Source organism: Charadrius vociferus, unplaced genomic scaffold, assembly GCF_000708025.1.
Source record: "Charadrius vociferus isolate BGI_N301 unplaced genomic scaffold, ASM70802v2 scaffold45, whole genome shotgun sequence".
Lineage (NCBI taxonomy): Eukaryota > Metazoa > Chordata > Aves > Charadriiformes > Charadriidae > Charadrius > Charadrius vociferus.
In genome coordinates, this window is record NW_009648712.1 from 103,459 (window position 1) to 127,007 (window position 23,549).

The 23,549-nt window shown below is 35.4% G+C and overlaps 1 protein-coding gene across 2 annotated transcripts in view; it reads left to right on the plus strand.

The window, feature by feature from the left end:
• The first annotated feature begins 7,429 nt into the window (after positions 1–7,429).
• The window catches only part of LPIN2 (lipin 2), a 34,285-nt gene continuing 18,165 nt past the window's right edge, over positions 7,430–23,549 (plus strand). Inside the window, exons 1-4 of one of the 2 annotated variants that reach the window (XM_009886618.1) lie at positions 7,430–7,792; positions 13,587–13,787; positions 16,801–16,896; positions 20,375–20,673. In XM_009886618.1, coding sequence (XP_009884920.1) covers positions 7,706–7,792; positions 13,587–13,787; positions 16,801–16,896; positions 20,375–20,673 — 683 coding nt within the window. In that variant the 5' untranslated portion in view covers positions 7,430–7,705. Of the gene's footprint in view, positions 7,793–13,577; positions 13,788–16,800; positions 16,897–20,374; positions 20,674–23,549 lie in introns of those variants that run through there. The other variant, XM_009886619.1, reaches the window with a different exon arrangement.

The window sequence follows — 23,549 nt, forward strand, 5'->3', positions numbered from 1 at the left end:
AATAGACAATCCTACAGAACTCAGTTGTTTAGGGTTTTTTTTTTGTTTGGTTTGGGGTTTTTTTATACTTTATAATAGGATTTCTTAAGACAGTTTTGAATACTGAGCTCTTAATGTTTGCAAAGTATACTGGAAGAGGAAAAAATGTGTTATAGTGTAGTGTTATACACATTTTCAGAATGTGCAGATATTCATTAGTAGGAATGAAAAATCGTTAAGTCACAATATGCCTTCACTTTGTGTTACTGAAAGTGTGGGCACGTCAGTCATTCAGTAGATACGTAACCATTGTTTGTGTGCATACTAGGCAACTAGCTCCAGCCAGGGCCATCAGTTTTTCCTTCTATCCTAGCCCCTGCTATAGTTTCTTTGCAACCCAGAACATACAGGAATGTAAAACATTTCGCCATCTCCTACGAAAATCAAGGCAGATCTCTTTATTTGAGTGAAGTAAGGGAATGATCTGTGAAGTGCTCTGTAAAAACATACTACTATTATATAATAGAATATTAAACTGATAAGCTAAATTTAAAAAGTTTCTAAATGAACTCATGATGTCAGGAACTTTGAATGAGGTGCTGTATTATCTGGCATTATTCTTAATTACAGTAGGAATAACTAGATAGTGCTGAAAGGCTCTCGTAAGCAATTACAGCATTAATTTTTAAGCTTGTAGCATAACTTTTCAGTTAAGCATATCAAAACATTGGGGGTTTTTCATGGCCTGTAAAAGAGGTGGTGTTTGAACTTGTCTTATTCTTAGTACTTAACATTTTGGTTTATTACAAAATTAAGCTTAGTTCTTTGTTATTATTTTCTTGGAAGACATATATGTAAAATGTTCCAGTTTCACAGTGCAGAGAACTTTTTGCCCTTTCTCCCTACTTCGAGCATTTCTCTTCACTAGTGTAAAGTTGTGATTCATTATGGGGAAATATAAACTGAACTTACTGCACTTGACACCTCCTTATGTATCTTGAGGCCCAGAACAGCCCTTCTTTGCATTGCATGCTTTGTCTTGGTCTCTGCCCCAGAGAACTTACAATCTAAATCAGATAAAGCTGAAAGGATTTTGTTCAAAGCCAGGTTGGGAACCTCTAGAGGTTAAATTAGTTGCATTTGTTTCTTTCTTCCCGGAAGATGCTCACATGGTTAATACTCCAGATCACAGTTTTCTTCTTTTCCAGTCTTTTACATCTTAAGTGCAAGATCACAGCATTTGCAAATACGTTGTACATAACTGTCTGAAAAGGGATGAAAGAACACCTCCTGGTGTGAGATTCAGTGCTCCATGTTACATATATCCACAGTGAAAAAGTTTTCAGGAGTACACAAAACAGTGGGTGATACATTTGTGGTCAAATTTACGTCTAAAGCATCGATGTCTTCATCCCATACTGGGCAAGTTCTCAGAACATAACTTAGTAGTGTACTATATCCCAGTGATTTTTGCACCTGGCAGTGCTGATCCGGAGTACTTTCTTTATGAACCTTTGATCTCACTGAAGTTGCACTTTAAGGTTCTACAGTAACACAAAGATGTCATGTCTGTAAATATCTCACTGTTGTATAGGTAACGAGATTATTTTTTTTTTAATTGCAAATAAAATTATCCACTTCCAAGCATAGCATTCTTTTGCAAAGAATGTTTCACTTAAAAATCAGCTTTTATTCCACCTGCTATCTCATCTTGGTTGTTACAAATGATCTAGTATGTAGGAACATCAGTGCTTACGTTTCAGTTTGTGCAGGCAGGCTGATTTAATATGAAACTGTCATGCCAAGTGAAGCTAGATTGTCTTTTGTTTGAGCTTAAGCAAATTTGGGGAGGATTTTTTTTTAAATTTTGATATAAATTTAATTTTTTCATGTGTTTATATTTCAAGGGAATTTCCAAGTAAAGGATGCTAGCTTCCCCTTCCTAGTTAAGTATTTTATTGTTACCAGTTTCTTTCAGCTTTGCAATAATGTAATTTGTCATTAACTGCCAGAAGTTGTCTGAGTCACTCTTTTCCCAAAACTAAGGGATGCTTCCTCATTGCTGCTGTCTGCAGGGACAAGAATTATAACTGAGGAACTGGCCCATGTCTTTATCCAAAGTGCTTAAGTCCAATACCAGAGATGTAAAGATGTGAAGTAATAATAAAAAAGTTTCCAATATACCAGGTGACATTTTTGTGGTGGTCTACATGGCTGAAGCCAGCACATGCTAAGCCAGTCTTAGGCCACGTCTTTAGGTTTACTTGTCTTTTTTTTAGACTGCATAACTGTCTTGTCAGGAAATGTACTTATTCTGGATTGATGGTTATAAAAGGCCTTTTAAAGGAAATGTGTAAAGGAGTCTTTGCAAAAGTCTTTCAAAGATGTGCTTCCAATAATGAATTGTAGCTGAGATTCCATTAGAAATGCAAGTAACTGTCTCTCACTTGGCTAGCAATAGAATTTAGTTTGTGATGGAACTGAAATACAATGATTTTGAAAAAAAAAAAAAAAAAAAAAATTACTTATAAGTGACTTAAAGCCGTTCATTCCCTGGATGAAGAGTGTGCATCTTAACACAAACAAGAAATCTGTGAGGCTGCTTTACAGGTTTGTCATGTCCCGTATAGACAGTGCAGACATGCTATTGTGTGCTAAGGGTGAGCAGGTACATCCTTCAGGCAGATGTGATCTCTGTGTTCATTAAAACTCAATAATGCAAGTAAATTGTGTTTGCTCAATGAGTAAGCACATGCTACTTTGCTCAGCTATATCTAATTTTCCTCTTTCCAACATTTCAACCTTTGTGTGCAAATTCTGCAAGACTAGCATTTTTACCTGATTTTCTAATAAAAGTGCCAGGTCTTATATGCAAATTAATTTTATGGATGTTCTATTTCGGTACGTGTTCATCAGTTCAACAATACGGAAAGTCTATCAAGTAAAAAAGTTTTCTTGTTTATATACACTATATTTAGAACTTTTGGGGTATTCCGTAGATGTATTTGTCAGAATAAATGTATTTCTGTTGTTTCTTGTCAGCCGGAAGATATGTACTAGTCTCAGATCTTATATTCATGTATCCATTCTAAAGGTAATCCAATTATTCACCACTAATAGATCAGGATGCATTTCCCGCTTAAATACACGACTATGTTCTTTTGCTTTCACTTTTAAATCCTGGAAGGTTGTAAGAAAATATAAATACACCTGAGACAGATCAGTGCCTGGAAAGAAACCTTTTTAAATGGAGAAAATAGAAAGATAAAGGGATTGCTCGTTAGGGAAATGCTTAATGCTTTCTAGAAATATACAGGAAAAGCTTCATCTGCTTTTTCTCATTTCATGTAAAAATGAGATGGTTGGAATTTCTATTCAGAAACTCTGGTATGTGTCTAGAAATAAGTTCAACCAACGATGATGTGGCTGTAGAAGAGTCTGTGCTGCTGAAATAGGTATGTCAAGTGTGGCAGGCACTTGTGTGGGAAAAGTCTGTGCAGATTCCAAAGGGGTACGCTCTTGGATTAGCAAGTTACTTCTTTTCAGTACCTTGAAAGAAGTTAAGGTCTTCACGGACACCTTGAAAGAAGTTAAGGTCTTCACGGACATAAGAACTTTTCCGTGCATGTAACTGAAGTTTTTGATTGAACTGATTATTTTAACCGTAAAACTCACTTTATGGACTCTTAAAGTATTCTTTTTTTCTTGCTGAAGTTCCTTTATAAACAGAAAAAAAGGTAACTTTACAAAAAAAACCCCAAACAACAACAAACACAACACTCAAATTAATACAAGGAAAGATTCCATGATACTGGAATCAGATGACTCATAGTAGATCATACGGATATAACTGTTGACACATTACAAAAGGGCCAAGTCCAAGTAAACTGCGGATTTCCTGTCCTGCTATCTTTTTTGTTGTTGTTGTCTCAGAGATAAGAAAAAATACTTAAGCTGCACTGAAAAAAATTCTAATTTGAATGGCTCTTGACTCTACCTGACAGGAGATATTGAAGATACTGAATTCACCATCTTTCATCATAGATGGAAAACTAGACATTTGATTTTATTCTTTTTTAACCACCAGTTTAATGGGCAATGCATTGCTTTTGTATCACTTGTGTTTCTCTAACATCTATTAACTGCTTGGATTCTTGTGCCATGCTATTATTGCTTATAATCCTTGGGGTTTTTTTTCAATATTTTTATTTTTTTGGATGGCTGGGAATTGCAGGTGAAAGCAGGTAACACTGCTTTTTAGTCTTTTTCAGCATTTTTGAGAAGAACTTGATTTTCAGTTGCACATAACTTTGCTAGAATGGAAAATTGCATTCCAAGTTATATATTAGCCACCTTCGGCCTCTATGTGGAAAATTTTAGCAATTTTTTATAAGAAGTGAAACTTGGTGGTATGTTTCCACTCTACTAGAGGAAAAACTCTAACTGTTTTCTCTTAGAAAAATTCTCTGAGGCAGGTGGTCTTCATTCAGCATGTCTTCTGTTATTTATGTGTAAATTTACTTTAATTTAGCAAAGTTTTTAGCCTTTGAATTAGAGTTAAAAGTCCACAATGAGGATGGATAGACTTTTCCAGTTAGAAGTAACAAAGATGTTGTATTGAATGTATTTTATCACAAGCAGGAATAAGCAGAACTTTATTTCCAATTTCAGTAAGCAGATGTTTCAGACCAGGGCTAGGATCAAGAACTTGGGCAGAGGAAAGTGTTTTCAGTCCCAGTCTGATTTTTGTAATCTCTATGGGAGAATTGGGAACTCTTCCACTGTGTTTGTACCTGATAGACAAAGTGTAAAAAGTGCATGAAGTGTGATGGAATTTAGGAATGAGAGTTGAGGCCTGGGAAGAAAGGACCTTTTCTAATGTCAGGATGGGGTGTGAGACTGAGAACTGTGGTGCTTAAGTCTTAGTTGATAGTAAGTAAAATGATTTGGGGCAGGATGGGGTGAAGCAGACATATGGGACATGAACAAAGGTTGTCCCATACTTGCCGTGTCTATTGCGATATGTTAATTAGATAAGGATTTGTCTCAGCAAATTTATCCTGATCTCTGAGTGAGTTGTGATTGTGTACTGATAGAAGCTTACGTCTATAGGATTTCTGCTTTCTTCCTTCCAGAACTTAGAATGGCATGTACTGATGAAAGCTGGGGAAAAGTCCTGTAGCTGTGTTTTGGCTGTGGTCGTTCTACAGTTCCTATACAGTACAATCAAATTGCTTAAATGTAATTTTCACAGGCAATCAGACTATTTTTACTTTTTTTGTAATGACCATCTGGGATATGTAAATCTGATTAGCAGCTACAAATGTAGCCTATGGGAAGCAATGTTTTGAATACACAAAGATGTAAAAAATGTAGTGAAACTGTGCAAATTCAAATTTTAACTGTGCTAAAAACTCCCGTATTATTAATTCCCAAGGTCCAGGACTGACTTTTCCATTGCATAGGTGAAAAAAATAACACTGCATCTCTGGGTTGCTACAAAACTAAATGAATGCAATCAAATATATTATGAAGGTTACTATAGAAAAGTACCGTTTAAAAGTGGAATCGTACTTCCCATCAGGGATTTTGCCTAATGAGCAATGGGATAAGATGTGTAGACTCACAAAGAACAGAGAAAAAAAGAAGAACGTAGGATGATGACTGTCAGCAGTATTAATTTGCATGAGGTTAGTGGAAAAACTCATATGTGCTTTCTGAGGCTAAACTACAGTAAAACCTAGTCACACCAAAGAACTGGATTAAAGTTCCATGAAAAACATTTCTTCTAATACTTTCCAAATGTGGGGTATTTGCTTTTCAAAACTAGAGCTAATTTTCCTGTGTAAATTGTTAGTAAATAACATACTTACTCAGAGGGAATTATATTTTATTTACCATATTAATATTGAAAAATAAAAGACAAGGAGGCTTACTATATGTGCAAAGCTTATTACCTGTCTAAATCTTACCTTACTGCCTGTGCAGTGACCACAAATTTATTGGTATTCTGGAAAGGCTGTCTTTTAGAAGCTCTGAAGAAAATAACGTCAATTTGGAATACTGAACAATACTGCAATAGAATAGATATAACAGAAAGTTGTACACAAAAGAAAGGACATAAAGCTAAGTCAAAAGTGTTTGAAAAGAAGCACTGTCTTACAAAGCTGGCTTCCATTCTGTTCATAACTGTGTCTTTTACCATGTTTTAATGGAACACACATGATAAAGGAATGATGAACAAGCAAGAGGAAAACTGAGTGTGTCTAGTAATTCTTAATATTGTATAAAAATACTTGTCGTGTCTGCTAACAAAACCAGTAATTTTTCTGGTGAAGAGCCACATTAAATACAAACTTATTCAGGGTTCAGAGATGGTAGCAGCTTGTTGCAACCTTACCGCAGGTATAGCAATCCCAACACTCAATTTAAGAGTTTGTTATCAAGACTGATTTAGTTTTTGCCTAGAGTGTAGTTCATTGATTATTTTGAAACCTAAAAGCCGTTTGGTTGCGTCCAATAATGCGATTCATTGTCCTTGCATCAGAGCCTAATGCATAAATTTACAAAACTTAGAGGAGGATAGAGTGAAAGTATTAGTAGGATCCTAGATTATTTTTTAGGTTGTCAAGAAATAGTCCTCCACAGCCTTCTCTAGCAGAGACAAAGTAACACCGTGGGCGTGGGGAGATGCATGGGTTTAAGGTAATGAGAATGTGTATTTGTTGAGGGAATATTAATGGTCCTCAGGGAATGTCTCTCCCATTCAGTGGTAGAATTGTTTCCTTATGCTACTACACTTCCTCAGTTATTTCATCTATCCGTGATACCATTTAGAGAAGTAATGGCATTTAAAAATTCCTCAGATCAAAAATTAATTCTTACTCTCAGTCATGGAGCTAGCTATACAATAAGCTTGTATGTATTGTCCGCACACCCAAATTATACTGCTTTATCAATTTGGTTTAAAGAAAGTAGGAAAACTTCCACAGGAAAAAATGTTTATTTTGGTACGCATTGTTTTTATATGACTTAGTATAAACTTGACACCAGGTCAATTGTCTCTTTACTATTATAATGCAATTTCAAAAAGGTGGGTGGGGGGGTGTGTGGAAATAGGCCACAAATACCAGATCCTGAAATGTCATCAAATTTGTCCTATAAAACGTGACTGGCTTGCCCAGTGAAACCATCAGCAGAGGGATGAGGGACATGGAGTGGCAGCAGGCATTCTTGAATTAGCTGGCTGAACTAGGACTCTGAATGCTGCTACAGGTGGTAGAGTTGCAACAGTGGGCAAAAAGTCTCCAAGTGAGATAATGTAGACTTTGCTTAAGAATCATTAACTAAATCCCTGTTTCTTTGCGTGGGAGCTTCAGCTACAGTCACGTGACATGATGTAAAACAAGATCATTGCCTATCAGTGCAAACATATGGCAAAGTCTGCCCATGTTATTACTTATCTCAAAGAGCGCAAGGGGGCTGTGACATTTCAAGCAAAGCCTATTGGTGAGGGAGTTTTTATGTGAGCCTTCTTAAAGAAGCGCTTCCTTTTTAATCATAGTACTGCGTGGGAAAGCATACCAAACACTATTCTCTAAGAGACCAGAAGATTTACATAATTCTGCTCCTATGGAAAGAGAAGAAATGCTGACACGACATTCTGTTATGGCTGTAAGCTTTGCATTCACCTATACTGTGGAAAGTTAGTTTCCTGTTTTCTGAGATGCATTTCTCAGAACAGGATGGTTTTGAAGATGACTTCAATAGAAGTGGTGTTGCTGCCCATGAAAGGGTTCCTTCTGGAATCTTGGTGAGTTTGACAGATTTATTGCTAAGTATGGGTATATAATTTCCTATAGCATAGTTAAAATATATAAAAGTTGACTGCCTCTATTTAATAGTATGTGGAAGGCTTTAATTAGGCATTCAACAGACTGACTTTGTTTTCCATTTTTGTTCTATGAGTACTCTGTGCAGTGCTAGGAGCAATCTTAAACCCCAGTTAAAATCTTTACTTAGGAGCAAAGATGTTTTTGTTTGCTTGGTTTTGCCGAGTAGACCTGATGCTACAGTGGTTCTGTTTTACATGGTCATTCCCCCCAAGTCTTTTCAGGGTACAAAATATAAACTAGTAAAACACTTCGCTAAAGATTTTCTCTGGTTAAGGAAAGCTCCTGCCTCATGCATACAGATACAGGCAAGATGAGATAAACTGAGGGAAGCCATTGCTATGCATGTTTTTATTATGTTTTTCTACCTGATTTTTTAAAACAAATGCAGCTTCTTTACTGTTTACATCATGTGGTATTAGACTATCTTTTAATCCTCTAAATGTATCTCAAAATAAATGGGATGTATAAATATCTACTCCCTTGTAAGCTAAGATTGACATTTAAGTAACTTTTTTTTTTTTTTTTTTGCAGTGGTAGTTAAAATTCATGCCCTCCAAAGCTGTACCTCTCTAGAGCAATCTGAGAACTTGCCTTTGAATAACTTGCATTCTGCTTTTTCTGTTGTTGAACTGGGCATTTGTAGTGTTCGTGTTCGTAGGGTGAGCCTGCATAAAAGGTGTTGGCTTTAAGAACACAAAAGTCATGCAGTTTACCTTTAGTAAAGCAGTAGTCCAAATGCATAGAACATTTGTGGACAGCCTTTTGATTATATCTTGTGCTTGTATATGGATAATACCGAATAACATAAAAAAAAATTTTCAAAAAAATGTTGGTTTTGTAGCAGACAAAATAACATCTTTGTTAATTGTACATACAATTCCTATCCACAAAACCTCCCGCTCAAGTTATGCTAGTGTAAGCATTTTCTGGTGAAGAGTTTTGAAAATTTGACTATCTGTCATGTAAAACATGTTAGATACTTAATCTGAACTGTAGTACTGTTTAATCATTATTTCTGAGAGCCATTCTATTCCTCCCTACTGTAACATGAGGAAGTCAACCAACATATGCAGAGTTAATTTTTGTTTAACTGATTTGAATATTTTATACATGGAGGCACAGAATTTTATATTTAGTTCTCGAACTTCCAAAGTAGATATTTTCTTTTCTTATTTTGTATTTTATTTTATCCCCACCCCCCAAAGAAAAAAAAAAAGCAGCAATTTAAGTTTCTGCCTTTTGTGGTGTAATGGCTTCTTGCCAGAAAAAAAAAAAAATCTTTTTTATGATATAGGACAGAGACATTCTTTCCCCCATTCCAATTACAGTTGCACTTAGCTTAGTAGTATTAATATATTCAGCTATAGGAATTTTTGAAAACTAGGTAGTATTGCATAAACATTGAAAAATCAATCTCTCTGGAGCCTGAAAAGTCACAGAAAGTGTTTTTCTGCTGTGAGACTTTAGATATTGATAGCCTTTTAATTTGCTATCCTAGAAGAATAAGTAGTGGTGAGCTACATTAACTTTTATGCAGAGTTCTGGAATTTGACTACATTGGGTAATGTGTATACTCTGGATATCAAAATAAATAAAAATTAAAAGCTAAACTGTATTGTGAAATATTGCTGCATTGCCCTTTCTTAGCTTGTCTTGTCCATCAGACTTCTGTCTTAAATTGCAGAACTGGAAATTGGCATGTTTTTTTGGTTCTTATAGCAGGTTATGAAGGCATACTGTTCTGTGCTTTTCTCTGCTTTCAGGACAATGACATTTAACAAATGTTTACTAAGCCCCAAATAAAGAGTGTTATTGAGGAAATACTTTGTCTTACCAGTTATTCTGTGATCAGGCTATTTCTATCATATTTGCAAGAATTAACACAATAACATTTTATTCTGTTCCCTCTGTAGTCAGGTTCAGTACTGCTCACCACAAGTTTTCTGACAATATACAATAAAACTTAAAGAAAAAAAGAACCCCAAATTTTAAAATCTCGTAGATGGGGTTCTATTGATATTTCAGGTAAATTAAACATCTCATGTTTCTCAGGTATGTAGTGACACTTTCTTTCTATCTGATCATTTGCTTGCGACAGTTTGAACCTTCTTAAATAACATATTTATCTTACAGAGTGAACCATTATGTTAAAAGCTGAATTACAGCTTGGTAAGCAGTGACATAAATTAATTTCTGATCTACAATTTTGTTTACTTACAATGTACAAAACAATGTTTGTGTTAAGACTTGGATGATAAAAAGCTTCTTTCCTTATAAACATTGTTTAATACTCAATAGGTTCAAAAGTTCATAACTTTTTCACATGTAAGAGGTTATTCTGTTTATGTATGATCATAAAAATGGCTGTGCTCTGAGCTACAGAAATGTAACTGAGATCTGTAAAAGAGATAACTTGCTACAGGAAAGCAAGAATATATGTAAAATATGTGAGTGCTTCAGTCTTGTGGGTTTTTTTTCAGTGATTTTCTGTGGTTAGACAAGGTCAGTTAGCATGTATGTGAGGAAAACTAGATTATATATAAACTGAACTCAATTCTTAGAAGTTTGTATTAAATTCTGGTCTCTTAAACAGTTACTACTTAAATGGTAGAGAATTACTTGCTAATGTGCATTTCTCAAGTCCTGTTCACTGAAATGAAATATAAGGAATGGCAACTCTATTAAGGACTTTTATTCCTGATTGTGCCAAACATTTCTTTTAACAAATTCAGTCTCCTTGGTGACATGAAACCAACTTTTCTTTGCAAGCCAATACCGTAGACTCCTCTTGGAAGTAGCCAAGGTATAGCCATGAATGATAATGACTATGTGTTGGAGAATTTTAAGATTAGGAATTAGAAGATAGACTGCCATTGTAGTGGAAGACTAATTGCTAAAACAGTGAAGCTGAGATAATGCTACCTTTCTGTCTTGGGTTCCAGTTCCATGAGATGCAGCAAATATCTCACTTGTCAAAAGGAGTTCAGTTCCCTGCTGTAGCTTTTTTTTTTTTTTTTCTCCCCCTAGCTCTCTGGTGCTGCTGTGTCCCTCATGACTCTGGTGTTTGTCATGTTTTTCGTGAGCTAATCTAATTTACTAACCCACTGAAACAAACATCAATAACAACAAAAAAAAATAAAATGGGTAGACTTCTGCCAGTTGTGTCAGTGAGCTAAAATCAGCTTATTTAGGGGGTCAGATGAGGGTTGAAGGGTTGAAGTGAGACCTCCCCTTTTTACCGAGAGTAAGCTATTTTTTCATTAGTCAGCAGTCGATTTGATAGCTGTACATGAAACTACTTAGAGATGAAACTGAATTTTATTAATCACTAATGTTGATAGGGAGTCCATTCTACTAATCTCATTAGTCACTCCATGACGGTCCGTTCTGTCTTTATCAACCACATTGTACAAAAGCTACAGGAGGAAATTCTCTAGTATGTTACTTGGTATACTAATTCTGTGGATAATTTCAAAACAGTTGAAAATCTGTATTGGAAAACCCCCATCTTCTTTTTTAAGTCTTGTGGAGAGGAAGGAATTTTTTTTCTTTTTTTTTTTTTTTCCCAAAAATCTAAATATGATTAATGTACGTTAGGCTTAAGAAGCCTGAGATGGAGAAAAATAGTTCTGTAGCTGCTCTAAATCTGTGAAAGTAGTTTTAGATTTCCTGCATGTTTACACTTATATTGGTACTGTTAGATGCTACAAAAGTAGCTTCCTTTTGAATGAATGCAGTATACCATGTGTTACTATAAGGAAGACTTTGAAGGCTCAGAACAGAAATAATTGAATAATTATCTAGACAATGAAAGCAGTATCGGGAGGAAGAACTCTTGTAGTACAATACAGTTTTGTTTAGAGCCACTAAGAAAGATCCTAAACCTGGTTCAGAGGCTAATAAAAATACATTAGCTAATAGACAAATTCACTGTAGACTTTTTTTTGGTAGAAGTATTATCTCAAAATAGAATTTTTACAATTTAAGTCCTGTTCTGTGTTTTCCTTGTTTGCAGTGGCTCTTTGTTCCCCCAAATATTACCCTTAACTTCAGAGGCATGCAATTGCTTAGCTATATTTGAAACGAGCTTGTAAGCAGTCTTTTGGGTGGGAGGCAGCAGAATGAGGAAGGTTACACTTAGGTTTCCATGAGAGCACCTTTGCGGTTTTCCCTCCTCTTTCTATTAAAGCTCAGATGTTCAGAGAAATCTTCGGACTTTTGGCAGTCATAGTTCACATTGTATTTTTCGTCGGAAAGGCTTGCAGTCATTCAAAAGTCATTCATTCACTTAAGTATTTTTGATGGATTAGACAGAATGTTTAATAAGTGTTGCGATGTGTTCTTTGTTTATCTTTGTATTTCTTTCCAGTTTGGCTATACCTTAATCTTCTTATTGTGTACATCTTCCTTTCCTTGTATTCTGTCCTGAACTCTCCACTTTCATCTAGTAAGATTCCTTCACCTAGACTGCATACTGTTCTTTCTCAGTTTTCTGATGTCAGGAGCATGAACAACCACAAAAAACTGTAAAACATTTCTTTTCTCTGGACTGAAACTTTATGAAACCTATAGAAAGTAGTTAGTGGATAAATCTTTACACTTAAAATAATATGTTGCATGAGTGTGTAAACTTGGGTAAGACTTTTCATATATGAAAATGTACTATTTGGAATATAGTGTTTGTTCTTTAGGTGTAGTTTCTGTGGAAATAATGGTTGTTCTCTGGTAAGTCATCTGCTTCTCGTGGACAAGTGTGTTCAGGCCAAGGTTGTGTTGCTGGGATCATTGTGTATTTGCAGAGCAAATTTTACTTCAGCAGTTGTTTTAAATATACGTATCTACAAGCTTCATTAAGCTGTTTAGAGAAGTATACGTTTTAACTTATTGTAGTTTTATTTAATCAAAAGTTAATGGGAGACTCTCAGTAACTTTGAATATCTGGCATCACCTACCTCAGGTGGAAGTCTTGCTTGCCCCATTTGTAACTTCTGAAGGTCAATGGCAGTGCTTTTCAAGAAAGATTTTTACAAGCTCATGATTTTTATGTTGCAAGAGTTTTTAGTACTTGTTTCATGGCAAATAAATTCACTGGTGTTGTGCTTTCCTTATATGGGAAGAAAACTAGATTTCTCTATATTTGTTTTCTCCACACTTGTTCTCAAACTCCTCTGTCTCCAATCAGATCCTTTGATAATTTCTTTAAGGTGACTCACCCATTTTTAAAATACAGAGCTGTAAAGGGAGGGTTGCATGTAGTACACTCTACATAACTTTTCCTGACTTTTAAGATTATTTTTTTTTTTCATCCTTATGTACAGTTATCTCCATTTTCAATAGAGGATAAGTTGTATTAAATAGACAGTCTTCAGAGAATGAATTTATCTCTTTAGCTTATCGGAGTAATTAAGCATCACTTGCATCTAGTCTTTGAGGTTTAAAAATTACATGCTTCAAAATTTACTTTAAAATATTAAGATGTTCAAGTTAATAAGCTATTAAGAATAGTTTTTATAACTCTGGAGACAATTACTAATATAAGGATTGGCTTAAAAATTCTGTTGACTCTTGAAGGCATTTGTGAAAAGCTTGTTTAAATAATCAGAGTAATTGATAAATGACATCTATTTAGATGTGTTAAAAAACTGATTTTAAAAAAACTTCTAAAGTTTTTCAAAATGTATTTACTTTTTTTTTCTCCTTTTTCTCCCTTAGTCTCAGACTATGAACTACGTAGGACAACTTGCAGGACAAGTCCTGGTTACTGTGAAGGAGCTGTACAAAGGCATTAATCAGGCAACCCTTTCAGGATGCATTGATGTCATTGTGGTCCGGCAACAAGATGGTACATACCAGTGTTCTCCTTTTCATGTCCGATTTGGGAAGCTTGGTGTATTGCGCTCTAAAGAAAAAGTGGTAAGTTGAGAAAGTGGGCCAAAACAAAGTTTTGAATACCAATGCATTCCCTTTTTTCTCCTCTCCCTTCTTTCCCCAGCCCAGTTAGTAGGCTGATTTAGTACACAGCAGTTTCTCATATATGCTGTACAGAGTGATGGTTTGGGAATGCAAAACAGAACTTCCTGTGGTAATCTAAGGACTATACAAAAAAAATACCGTGGAAAAAAAAGCTTTGACAGATCTTGAGCTATGCAAAAAGAATAATACTAACATATAGACTTTACAGTCTTAAAATGTTTACATGGCTATTTATTTACTTGTTTAAGTATGCTGGGAAAGAAATGCTTAATGCCATTTAACTGATCCCTGATGTTGCAAGCAACTATTTTTGGAATGTCTGGAGGATAAATAGAGCGTGTCTTAAGAGTTGATGACCTATCGTAAATATTACTCCTTGTTAGCTCTGTTCAAGGCTGATATGCAGCAGAAAATGCAGTTATTAAGTAGGATTGACGCTTCATTCACTTGTGGGTGTATTTGAAAGAAAACCTGGTACAATTCCCTATCCAGCCAGTCTGAGGCTGTGGCTCTACCAGAGTAGATAGTCCTGCCATCCCCTTTCCATCAGCTTTAGTGATCATGCCTACAGAGTGAGTTGGATTGAGTTGTAAATTTGACTAAAAAATGGACCTATTGTGTGGGAACTTTACATCACTGTCAGCAGGGAGTAATGTGTGTGGCAGTATTGCCTGTGGGTGTGCTACCGAAGGGTGGATTGATTTAAACAGATCGTAAAACCAAAGGATTATATGCTGCTTTTCTAAGAAGTGAAAGGACACTGCAGAAAACTACCTCCGTCTTCATATTTTGGTTGTAAAAGGAGAATAAAGAGCAACTAAGAGAGCAATTATGCTAGGGCATTTTTTTTTGTTAACGGTCATACTGGGAGTTACATGCATTAGAGTTTTAAGTTTTTCATAGTAACACAGGCTAGCAGCAGTTTTCTTGTTTCATATTCTTGTTTTGATTTCCCGCATTTTTCTTAATGAGCACGCTGATGACAAAAAGGTGATTTTCCTAAACAGTGCTGCAACAGATTACACTACAGCTTTTCAGCATATGGTATAGCTATACTTTTTCTGATGTCTAAGCATGTGAGATACACTTACAACAGGAGTGATCTGAAACTTGGGCTTGCTAAATGTGTTTAATTAAACTTCTGAGAACCGTAAGCAAATTTGAGAGGATTTCAGCTTCTGGGTACATCTGAAAAGCTGTTGAATAGTAGAAACATCTACTTCTGATACTTTCTGTACTAGGCTGTCAGCGTATTCTCTCATAGTCAATTGAATGTTTATTACTGCATTGTGTACGCATTTTTTTCCGGCGATTATGGGGCTAAGATCAATTGGTAGGATCAAGATGTAGGGGAACACAAAATATGCATATCTGTGCTTCGGCCCTGTTCTTAAGAAATATACTGAAGTCTCCAAAAACCAGCCTGAGTATAGGTACTAAAATTTGGGATGTTTGTCCATCAAAATCAGTTTAAAGAAAAGGTGGAAAAAAAAGAAACACTGTGGTAAATTTTGGGTTTTTTTTTTTTGAAAACTCATGTTACGAATTGGAAAGTCAAGAAAATACTTTAAGAATAAACTGTTCAATAGTGAAATAAATGCAATTTTCAGATCAAAATCATTCAGCTTTTGTGGGGGAAAAAGAAAAGCTGTTATCTTAAGGATTTGGGTATAGTCCCCATGCATGTTGGGTTATCTACCTGTAATTTATCTCCTATGACAGAGTTTCCTTGGCTAATGGTTTTGTTCTCATAAATGGTGAATAATGGAGTGGATTAGGATACATGGATACTGTCTGTCTTAGCTCTGTGGTGTTTTTTTTTTTTTTTCTTGGCAGTCCATGTGCTAATCTTAAAATTAGTCCTCTTTCCTTTTTGACTGGCCATTTCATATCTCAATAACTAACTATTAATATGAGTATTCATATCGTAGTAGTAGTTGTGTAATTCTTTCTTTTGCATTGGCAGGAAACTAGAACTTAAGTAATGTACATATTGGATATCCCATAGCAATTACAGTATTTAATTTGGTCTCCTTTTGACAGAAGTGTCTAAATTATGTATAACCTGAAATGCCATTGGCATTTCTACAGTAAGGCAAGTCCGTTGTGTTTCTATCTGACATGTATTAAATTATTTTTAATTAGCTAGGCTAAATGCAGATGTACAGATACCATTAGATAAGCAGATTTACTGAAAAATAAGGTAATTTTATCTGAATATTGAACACATTTTCTTTGGAAAAATTTGGGATGGAACTTAACTGGATGCCCAAGATTTCACAAAGCAGAAGAAGTAAAAATAGTTGTGTCTTGATTTTAGAAAGACATTTGTGGGTTTTTTTAAATTTCATATACGTGGGGAAGGATAATCTCTCTCTCCTGTGCAATGTAATCTTAAGTTAATGTACCTTTTTATGAGAATATAAAACATTCTTCCACTGATGAAAGCACTATGGTTACAGAAGGGTTGTGGTCCTATGTCATATCTCCATAAATTCAGGAGCAGGAAAATCTGAAACAACGTTAACTGAGTTGCAGAAATAACCGTGGCAAATCTCTATCTCACTGAAACAAAGCCAGCCTCCAGGAGGCTTCTAGTTTGTTGTCTTGAACTTCTGGTCTTCAGGACTCAGATTCGTACCAGGCCTCAATTCAGGTTGAGTTTCAAACATATGGACATGAACAGTCTCAATCATTCATCGTTCTTCCAGGAAATAAAGACTAGATCAGTTATTATTTATGCTTCTAGCTCTTCAAATTAGTTGAACAAGATTCAGTGTTGTGTTTTGCAGGTTAACAAAATAAAGATCGTTGTTATAATATACTTCCTTCAGAAAGCAGAGGGAGGAGAAAGATACATGATTATACAATGGGCTGTTGGAGCAATGTGGGCTTTGAGGTCGGTGCTTTCCCCTGTGATGAATTATTTACGTTAAATTGTCTTTTTCCACAGATTGATATAGAAATTAATGGCGATGCTGTTGATCTTCATATGAAACTGGGTGACAATGGAGAAGCTTTCTTTGTACAAGAAACCGAGGAGGAAAATGTAAGGGGTTTGTGCTTCATGATGGCCACAATGCAGCATTAACAGAGTAATGTGTTAAAAATGTACATATAGTGTTGGCAATATTGTAACTTTTATGAAAGCTAGATTTTCTGTGACTGAATCATAACATCTCTCCTGTATGTTGCCAAGATGTTTGGTGTTTTGTACAATTCTGCTACCAGTGAAAAAAACTAATTCTTTTTTTATTAGAGCTTTATTTGAAAGATTTGTTGAATTACTTTTTTTTTTACTATGGTTTTTGTTGACTGCAGTTATACAGATTGCAATGCCTTATAATAATTTTTGCCTTAAGTTCTTACAGCTTGTGTTACCGACCTCCGTACTAATAAAGATTGTCTATTTTGGTATGTTTTTTATTTGTCTTACAATTTTTAGCACAGTTTTTCCACAATTCCATTTATGAAACTTTCACCAGTTAACAGTAACTTCGACTTGAGAAGAATTCTTGTATTCTAATACAGTAGTTAATTTCCCAAGAACCTTTTGCAGCTGGAAGCTCATGAGCCTCTGGAAAACAGGAATAATAGTTCATTTTTAGTCTTGTTTCCTAAGGATATGGGACCTATGTAATCACAATATTTGTCAGTCCTGAGCTTTGTTTTTGATCACTTTTCAATCTGGTGGGATTTTTCAGCAGGGCAGAAGGAAAGAAGTTCTACATACAAAGTTCCAAAATGTTTAATGAAAATAATCAGAAGAGAGAGGAAAAAAAACTGTGTCAGTGAAGTAAAAGATGAAGTGTTAATTTCCTGTTGCTATTAGTAATCAGTCTTTCAAGGAAATGAGCTTGATCCTAGTTCAGGGTGCTCCTTGTTTACTGTGAGGGATTGGAGGAAGATCTCGTTTTCAAAGGAGTTAAATATAATTTAAAGTGGAAAGAGAAAATAAGCATTAAGACCCAAAATGATCACTTGGGGTGGGGATTCATAACACTTAAGAGAAAGGAAGCTTGGGTTCTGTTTTAGCATACACCATGATTAAAATCAAAACTGAAAGCAGTTTTTTATAGATGTAGGCTGGGTCTGCCATTGATGGGAACTGATCAGTCTTTAGACTTTCAGAAAGCAAGGGTGATTAACCACTGCCTTTGTCCCCAGTACAATGTTTTAAAGAAGTTATCGCACTCGCTTAGTATATTTTAATTTATAGCAAGAATGCCTTATCGGTGTATAATGTGTTCTGGAAAGCTAGTAGTTCATACTGGAACTATAGATTGAGCTAGCTACAAAGCAGAGTGCTGAGTTGGTTTTAGTGCTTCTAGACATTTTTTCTCTCGGTATTTTTGCTACTGGTCAACATGACTTTGTGGCAACCTCTTAAATCTATGCTTAAGGTATAATGATAAAGCTGTCATCGAGTTCTCGATGCATTCAATAAGGTTCTTCCAAGTGATCTGTCTTTGTTGTTTTCACATCTTGACACTCAAAAGTAACATCACAGCACATTCAAGTAAATCAGGACTATTATAACGTAACATTCAGGCATCATTTTTCAGCTAGTTTTCTTTTAACTTTTCTTCTGGTTTGATGTTTTGTGTGGTGTTTTGTTGGGATTTTTTTAATTTTGTCATGTTATTCTGGATTATTTATTACTAATTGTATAGGATATTAACTATTTTAGGTGCTATCTTTTTATGTGGAAGCTTTTCGCAATGCAAAATCTGTGTGTCATTAGTGCTGTATAAGGCTGTATTTTCTTCTCCTTTCTCCACTTTTCTCTACTTTGTAACCAGTGGAACAAAACTCAGTCTGTAACTCTTAACTCAATGGAAAAATGGAATTTAGTATTACATAATAGCAGTTCAGACTTTGAACACATCAAAAGTAGTATCAGTGCTCTGTCTGTTTCTAATCACAGTGTAGTTCCTGACTAATCTTCTGCATAAAAGTCTTGTAAAATAACAGGCATCTTGTACTTAGTTATGTTCTTACCATGAAATTGAGCCCATAACTTTTTCTCCCTACTATGCAAATTCCATTCTCTTCTACTTTTGTTCCACTTTGTCTTTATCCTGTCACAGTGTGTTTTTTTCCATTGTGTTGTCAATATCTTTAAGTTTCTTGTTATGATGTAAATATACATCAGGCAGTTGATTGGTGAAGCTTTTCCTTCATTTGACTTGTTCCTTCCAAGGGCAGTGAGCTGTAATTAATTGAAGGTTGTTTGTTTTTTTTGTTGGTTTTAACCTGAGTAAATTACAGTTGAGCTTTTCTTTTTGAAAGATACTTTACATAAATAGCGTCTGACATGGATGACAAGACTGAATGCAACCTCACCAATTTTGCAGATAACGCTGAACTGGGAGGAGAGGTAGGCCAGAAAAAGAGCCAGCACATAGAGCCAACTTGGCAGGCAGGAAGACTGGACCAACAAAATTCACACAATATTTAACGAAGATACATGTGAAGTCTTGCATCTAGGGTGGAAGAGTCCCACACAGCAGTACAGGCTGGGGTCCGACTGGATGAAATGCATCTCTGCTGTAAAGGTCAGCAGTGTGCCCTGGCAGCAATGAAGGCAAATGTGTCTTAGGCTCCATCAGCAGGAGTACCGCCAGCAGATGGAGGGATGTGGGATGGTCCCACTCAACTTAGTACTTGTTCGGCCAAACCTGGAATGCAGTTCTGGTCTACTGAGTTCTGGTCTCCCTAGTTCAGGAGAGAAAATTGGAGGGACTCCAGTGGAGAGCCACCAAGATGATCAGAGGTTTAGAGAAGTTCGCATAGGAAGAAGGCTTGCTGGAATTGACTGTGTTCAGCCTAGAGAAGAGAAGACTCAGAACCACAGTCTTGCGATACCTACAATGTAGTTATAGAGCAGACGGGGAGGCACTCTCTTCACAAGGATGCCTGGTGGTAAGGCAAAGGGCACAAGGGGGAAATTCCAGCTGAATATAAGAAAAATCCTTCACTATGAGAACAATGTAACACGGGAATAAGTTGCCTAGAGAAGAGGTGAACTCTCTCTTACTGGAAATACTCAGCATCTGGCTTGACAGGGCCCTGGATAACCTAACCTAAGGCCCTACTTTCAACAGAAGATTGGACCAGATGGTTTCCCTTTCAACCTACACCTTTCTATGAATCTGTTTCAAAATTAATAGACAGCAGTGGATTTAATTAGCCTATTTTTATTAACACATTTACTAAGCATGGATAGAACTGGTGTGCAGATAATTTCAAAAACATTCCACTTACAGGATGTTTGTTTTCTTTTGCTAGCAAAATCAGTTGTATATGTCAAACTGGAAGAATACTAACATTTCTTTTTCTGAACTTTTATAATATTTCTAGTGAACTTGGTTCCTTTCTGGATATCAGCCTCATACTACTGGACTATTGTATGCTTTCGTGTCTAAATATAGATGCAAGGATTAATCTGTGGCCAGCAACTATCCTGTATGTACAAAACAAGGTTAAAAAAATTAATCTGTTCTTTATTTTCTTTTTTTGCTTAGGAGAAAGTTCCTGCATATTTGGCAACATCTCCAATACCCACTGAAGACCAGTTTTTTAAAGACACTGACAATCATTTGAAATCAGATGAAAATGAGAGGATGTGTGCAAACTCAGAAATTCCACACACTGTGGAAACAGAGACTGTATTCACCCCAGGTTCTGTGAAAAAGAAAAAAAGAAGAAGAAAGAAATACAAACAAGATAGCAGGAAGGAAGATCAGATCTCTTCTACTGGGACAGAAGATATTTTTGAAATGGAAATAAGCTCAGATGATGAAAAAAGTGTTCAACCCCTAAGGTAAACCATCAAATACTTGGTGACTACTTTCACTGTTGTCATTGAACATTTAAAAGGTGACTTGTACTTTTTCTCTATGCGATTAATGCATAAGTTTCAATAGGCTATGGATAGGCTTTTCCTCAAACAAACAAAACTCTAAAACATTATCTTCCACATCTTTACAGAACCCTTCAAGTTTGGCCATTTTGTCATGAACATGAAATCCAATTAAGCCCATTCTGGTGAAAAAGCGTCATCATGATATGTTCTGTCACTGAGAAAAAGTTTCAGTGTAATTTCTCTGATGAAGCAGAGTGATCTTGTAGTATATTTGGTAACCTCTACATAAACTGCTGTGTGGAATGCCTCTAGTACACCACGTCTGAATTTGACTTCTCTGTAACTTGAAGTTTACTTTGGTAACTGAAAACCATATAAATGAATGCTACTTCGCATTAGCAAAGAGAATTCTTTACATGTGTGTAGTCATAAAGGCGGGGGTGGGGGGCGGCAATCAGTCGTGTTTTGAAGTGGATAAACTACTATTAAAGTGGAGCTTGCAGTAAAGTGGTAACACCTACTAATAAGCTGAAGAAGCTTATACAAGTAATAGCTTTCTTCTATTACTATAGTCTTTCCTATCAAGCATATAAATGCTTATAATCCAGGAAAGGCCTATTCAGTTTTCTGAGTGGAAGTTTCTTGGGCTGCTTAACAAAAGAAGTGAACTTAGTTTTCAGACAAAGCTAGTTGCTGCTTTACTGTTAAATGTAGTGTTACTGTTAAATGTAGTACTGTCTGAATAAATTCAAGATCTGGTCTGGGAAGTGGAAGAATGTTTCAGTGTAAAAGAGTAAAGTATAACTGAAAAAACTCCTTCAGTATGTGTCTTCAGGTGGGTGTCAAATTTAATAAGTACCAGTCAAAAAGTTTAGTGCAACAGAAAAAAATAAATCTCTTAAAAGCATGAATCTGTTGCCACATGTATAACCAATAAAGCACTACAAAGAAAATTTAGATTTTAAAGTGTTTTCTAGAATGTCTGTGGCTTTCTTAGTTCATTTGCCTTATTTTTTTGCTGTCATATTTATTTCAATGAATTTTCATTTAGATATTCACTGCTCTTTAATGTCTGGGAATTGGCATGTTGTTTGGTTTGAGATTTTTCTGTTTTTTCAGTTTAAGAAAAGCAAGATCTTTGTTCAGTCTTCAGTGTGATAGTATTAAGACAACAATAAGTTGTCATAGTGAAACCACCAAAAATAAAAATAACCATCAAGTACAGAAAGAGAGAAAATATAACCCATTAATTGTTTGTTCTTTATTTAATAAATTATTAGAAATGTATGAAGAATTTAGGAATGTTATGCCAATAATGGCTGTTTTTATCCGGAGTTTAGAATTCAAATTGCTGTTGTAGCAATTATCTTCAATTGACTAGAGATGAATAAAAAAATTGTTGGTTTGACTGAAATGTCAAATGTTTAGTCATAGCTGAACCATTGTGTACATGTGACCATGGTGTTTCCATAAAGGTTACTCTGGTTTGTTTGTTGCTGGGTTTGGGGATTTTTTGTACCCTTTAGAATGAAAGACTGAAAAGGCTTTTTATTTGTAAACCATATTTTTTTTATATATATATATAAAAATAGAAGCAGCAGTAGAAATATATTCTCAGACAGAGTGTTACGATGTGAAAGGAAGAAGATTTTGTAAAATAATGCTGTTTTGTTCTGAATTAAATGCAGGACTGGAAAAATACGCTGTAGTAATGGAAGGCCAGAGACAGTAGGTTCGTGGCTTTGTGTCTGTTAGTGAAGTTTGTGTACAGTCGTTCCAGTGGCCTGTCAGGGCAGGAAATAAAATGCCTTGCAATACACTGCAAAACACTGTTTTCTTCCCAGCTAGAGAGATGGTTGTGAAAAAATGTTCCTAAGCTTTCTTTTCACATCCTGTGGGGATGTCAGGTGATATCAGCAGGTTTGTTTTGTTTTGGAGATTTTTTATTTTTTTTTTAGTTATAAATGTGGATTTTGGGTGAGAGGGAGGGGTAATAAAAAAAGAGAAATAGAAACTTAACTGTTATTAGGCATAGCTTCAAATTTCAAAGTGAAACTGAGAAAGGAAGAGGGAGGCTGATGTTCCAACAGGAAGGTCAAAAATTCAGCCACAGGTAGCAGTATGTAATGTCTTATCTAGTTCTATTCTTATAAAGCGATAAACAAGCTGTTTCCTGTTCCTTGGGAAAATCCATTTCCAATTGTTTATCCAACTTTTAAAAAAATATGTCCTTTGGCTTTTCTAGCTGTGATTTAGATATGTTAGTAGTGCTTGACTTACCTAAAATAATACCAGGAGGACTGAGATTACAGTGTGCGCACTCAGAAGTACAGGACATTATTTCACCAGTGGTGAGGGTGTTAAACAATTAAAGTAGTTATCTGTCTCTAAAATCTTATGTATTTATTTAGACTGTGTATAAAGTGGATAAGGATGAGAAAAAGTGGTAGCACTGTTTATAAATGTTGCAAAATAAACAGCTTAGAATTGTTGGTGCAACTCAAAGTTATAAGTTGATGCATACTGATTTCCCCCTCTTATTTTCAATAGTCTTTCACTGCATTTGGATTTTTAACCTTCAAATTTATCCACTTACAGATGAAATTTGATTTTTTTTTTTTTTTTTGATGCTTCATATGAACTCATTTGGTTGCTAATTCCCAGTGAATAACATCTGTTCAGTACCACCTGTCTGTCATTTTGCCACACTCTGAAGTCGTAATATTGAGGACTTATCTGTAATAATTTTTTAATGTGTTTACTTAATTGTTCAATAACACCTTTTTCCTCTTTTGGAGATACATAGCACTGGATACAGACAAAGATACTATAAA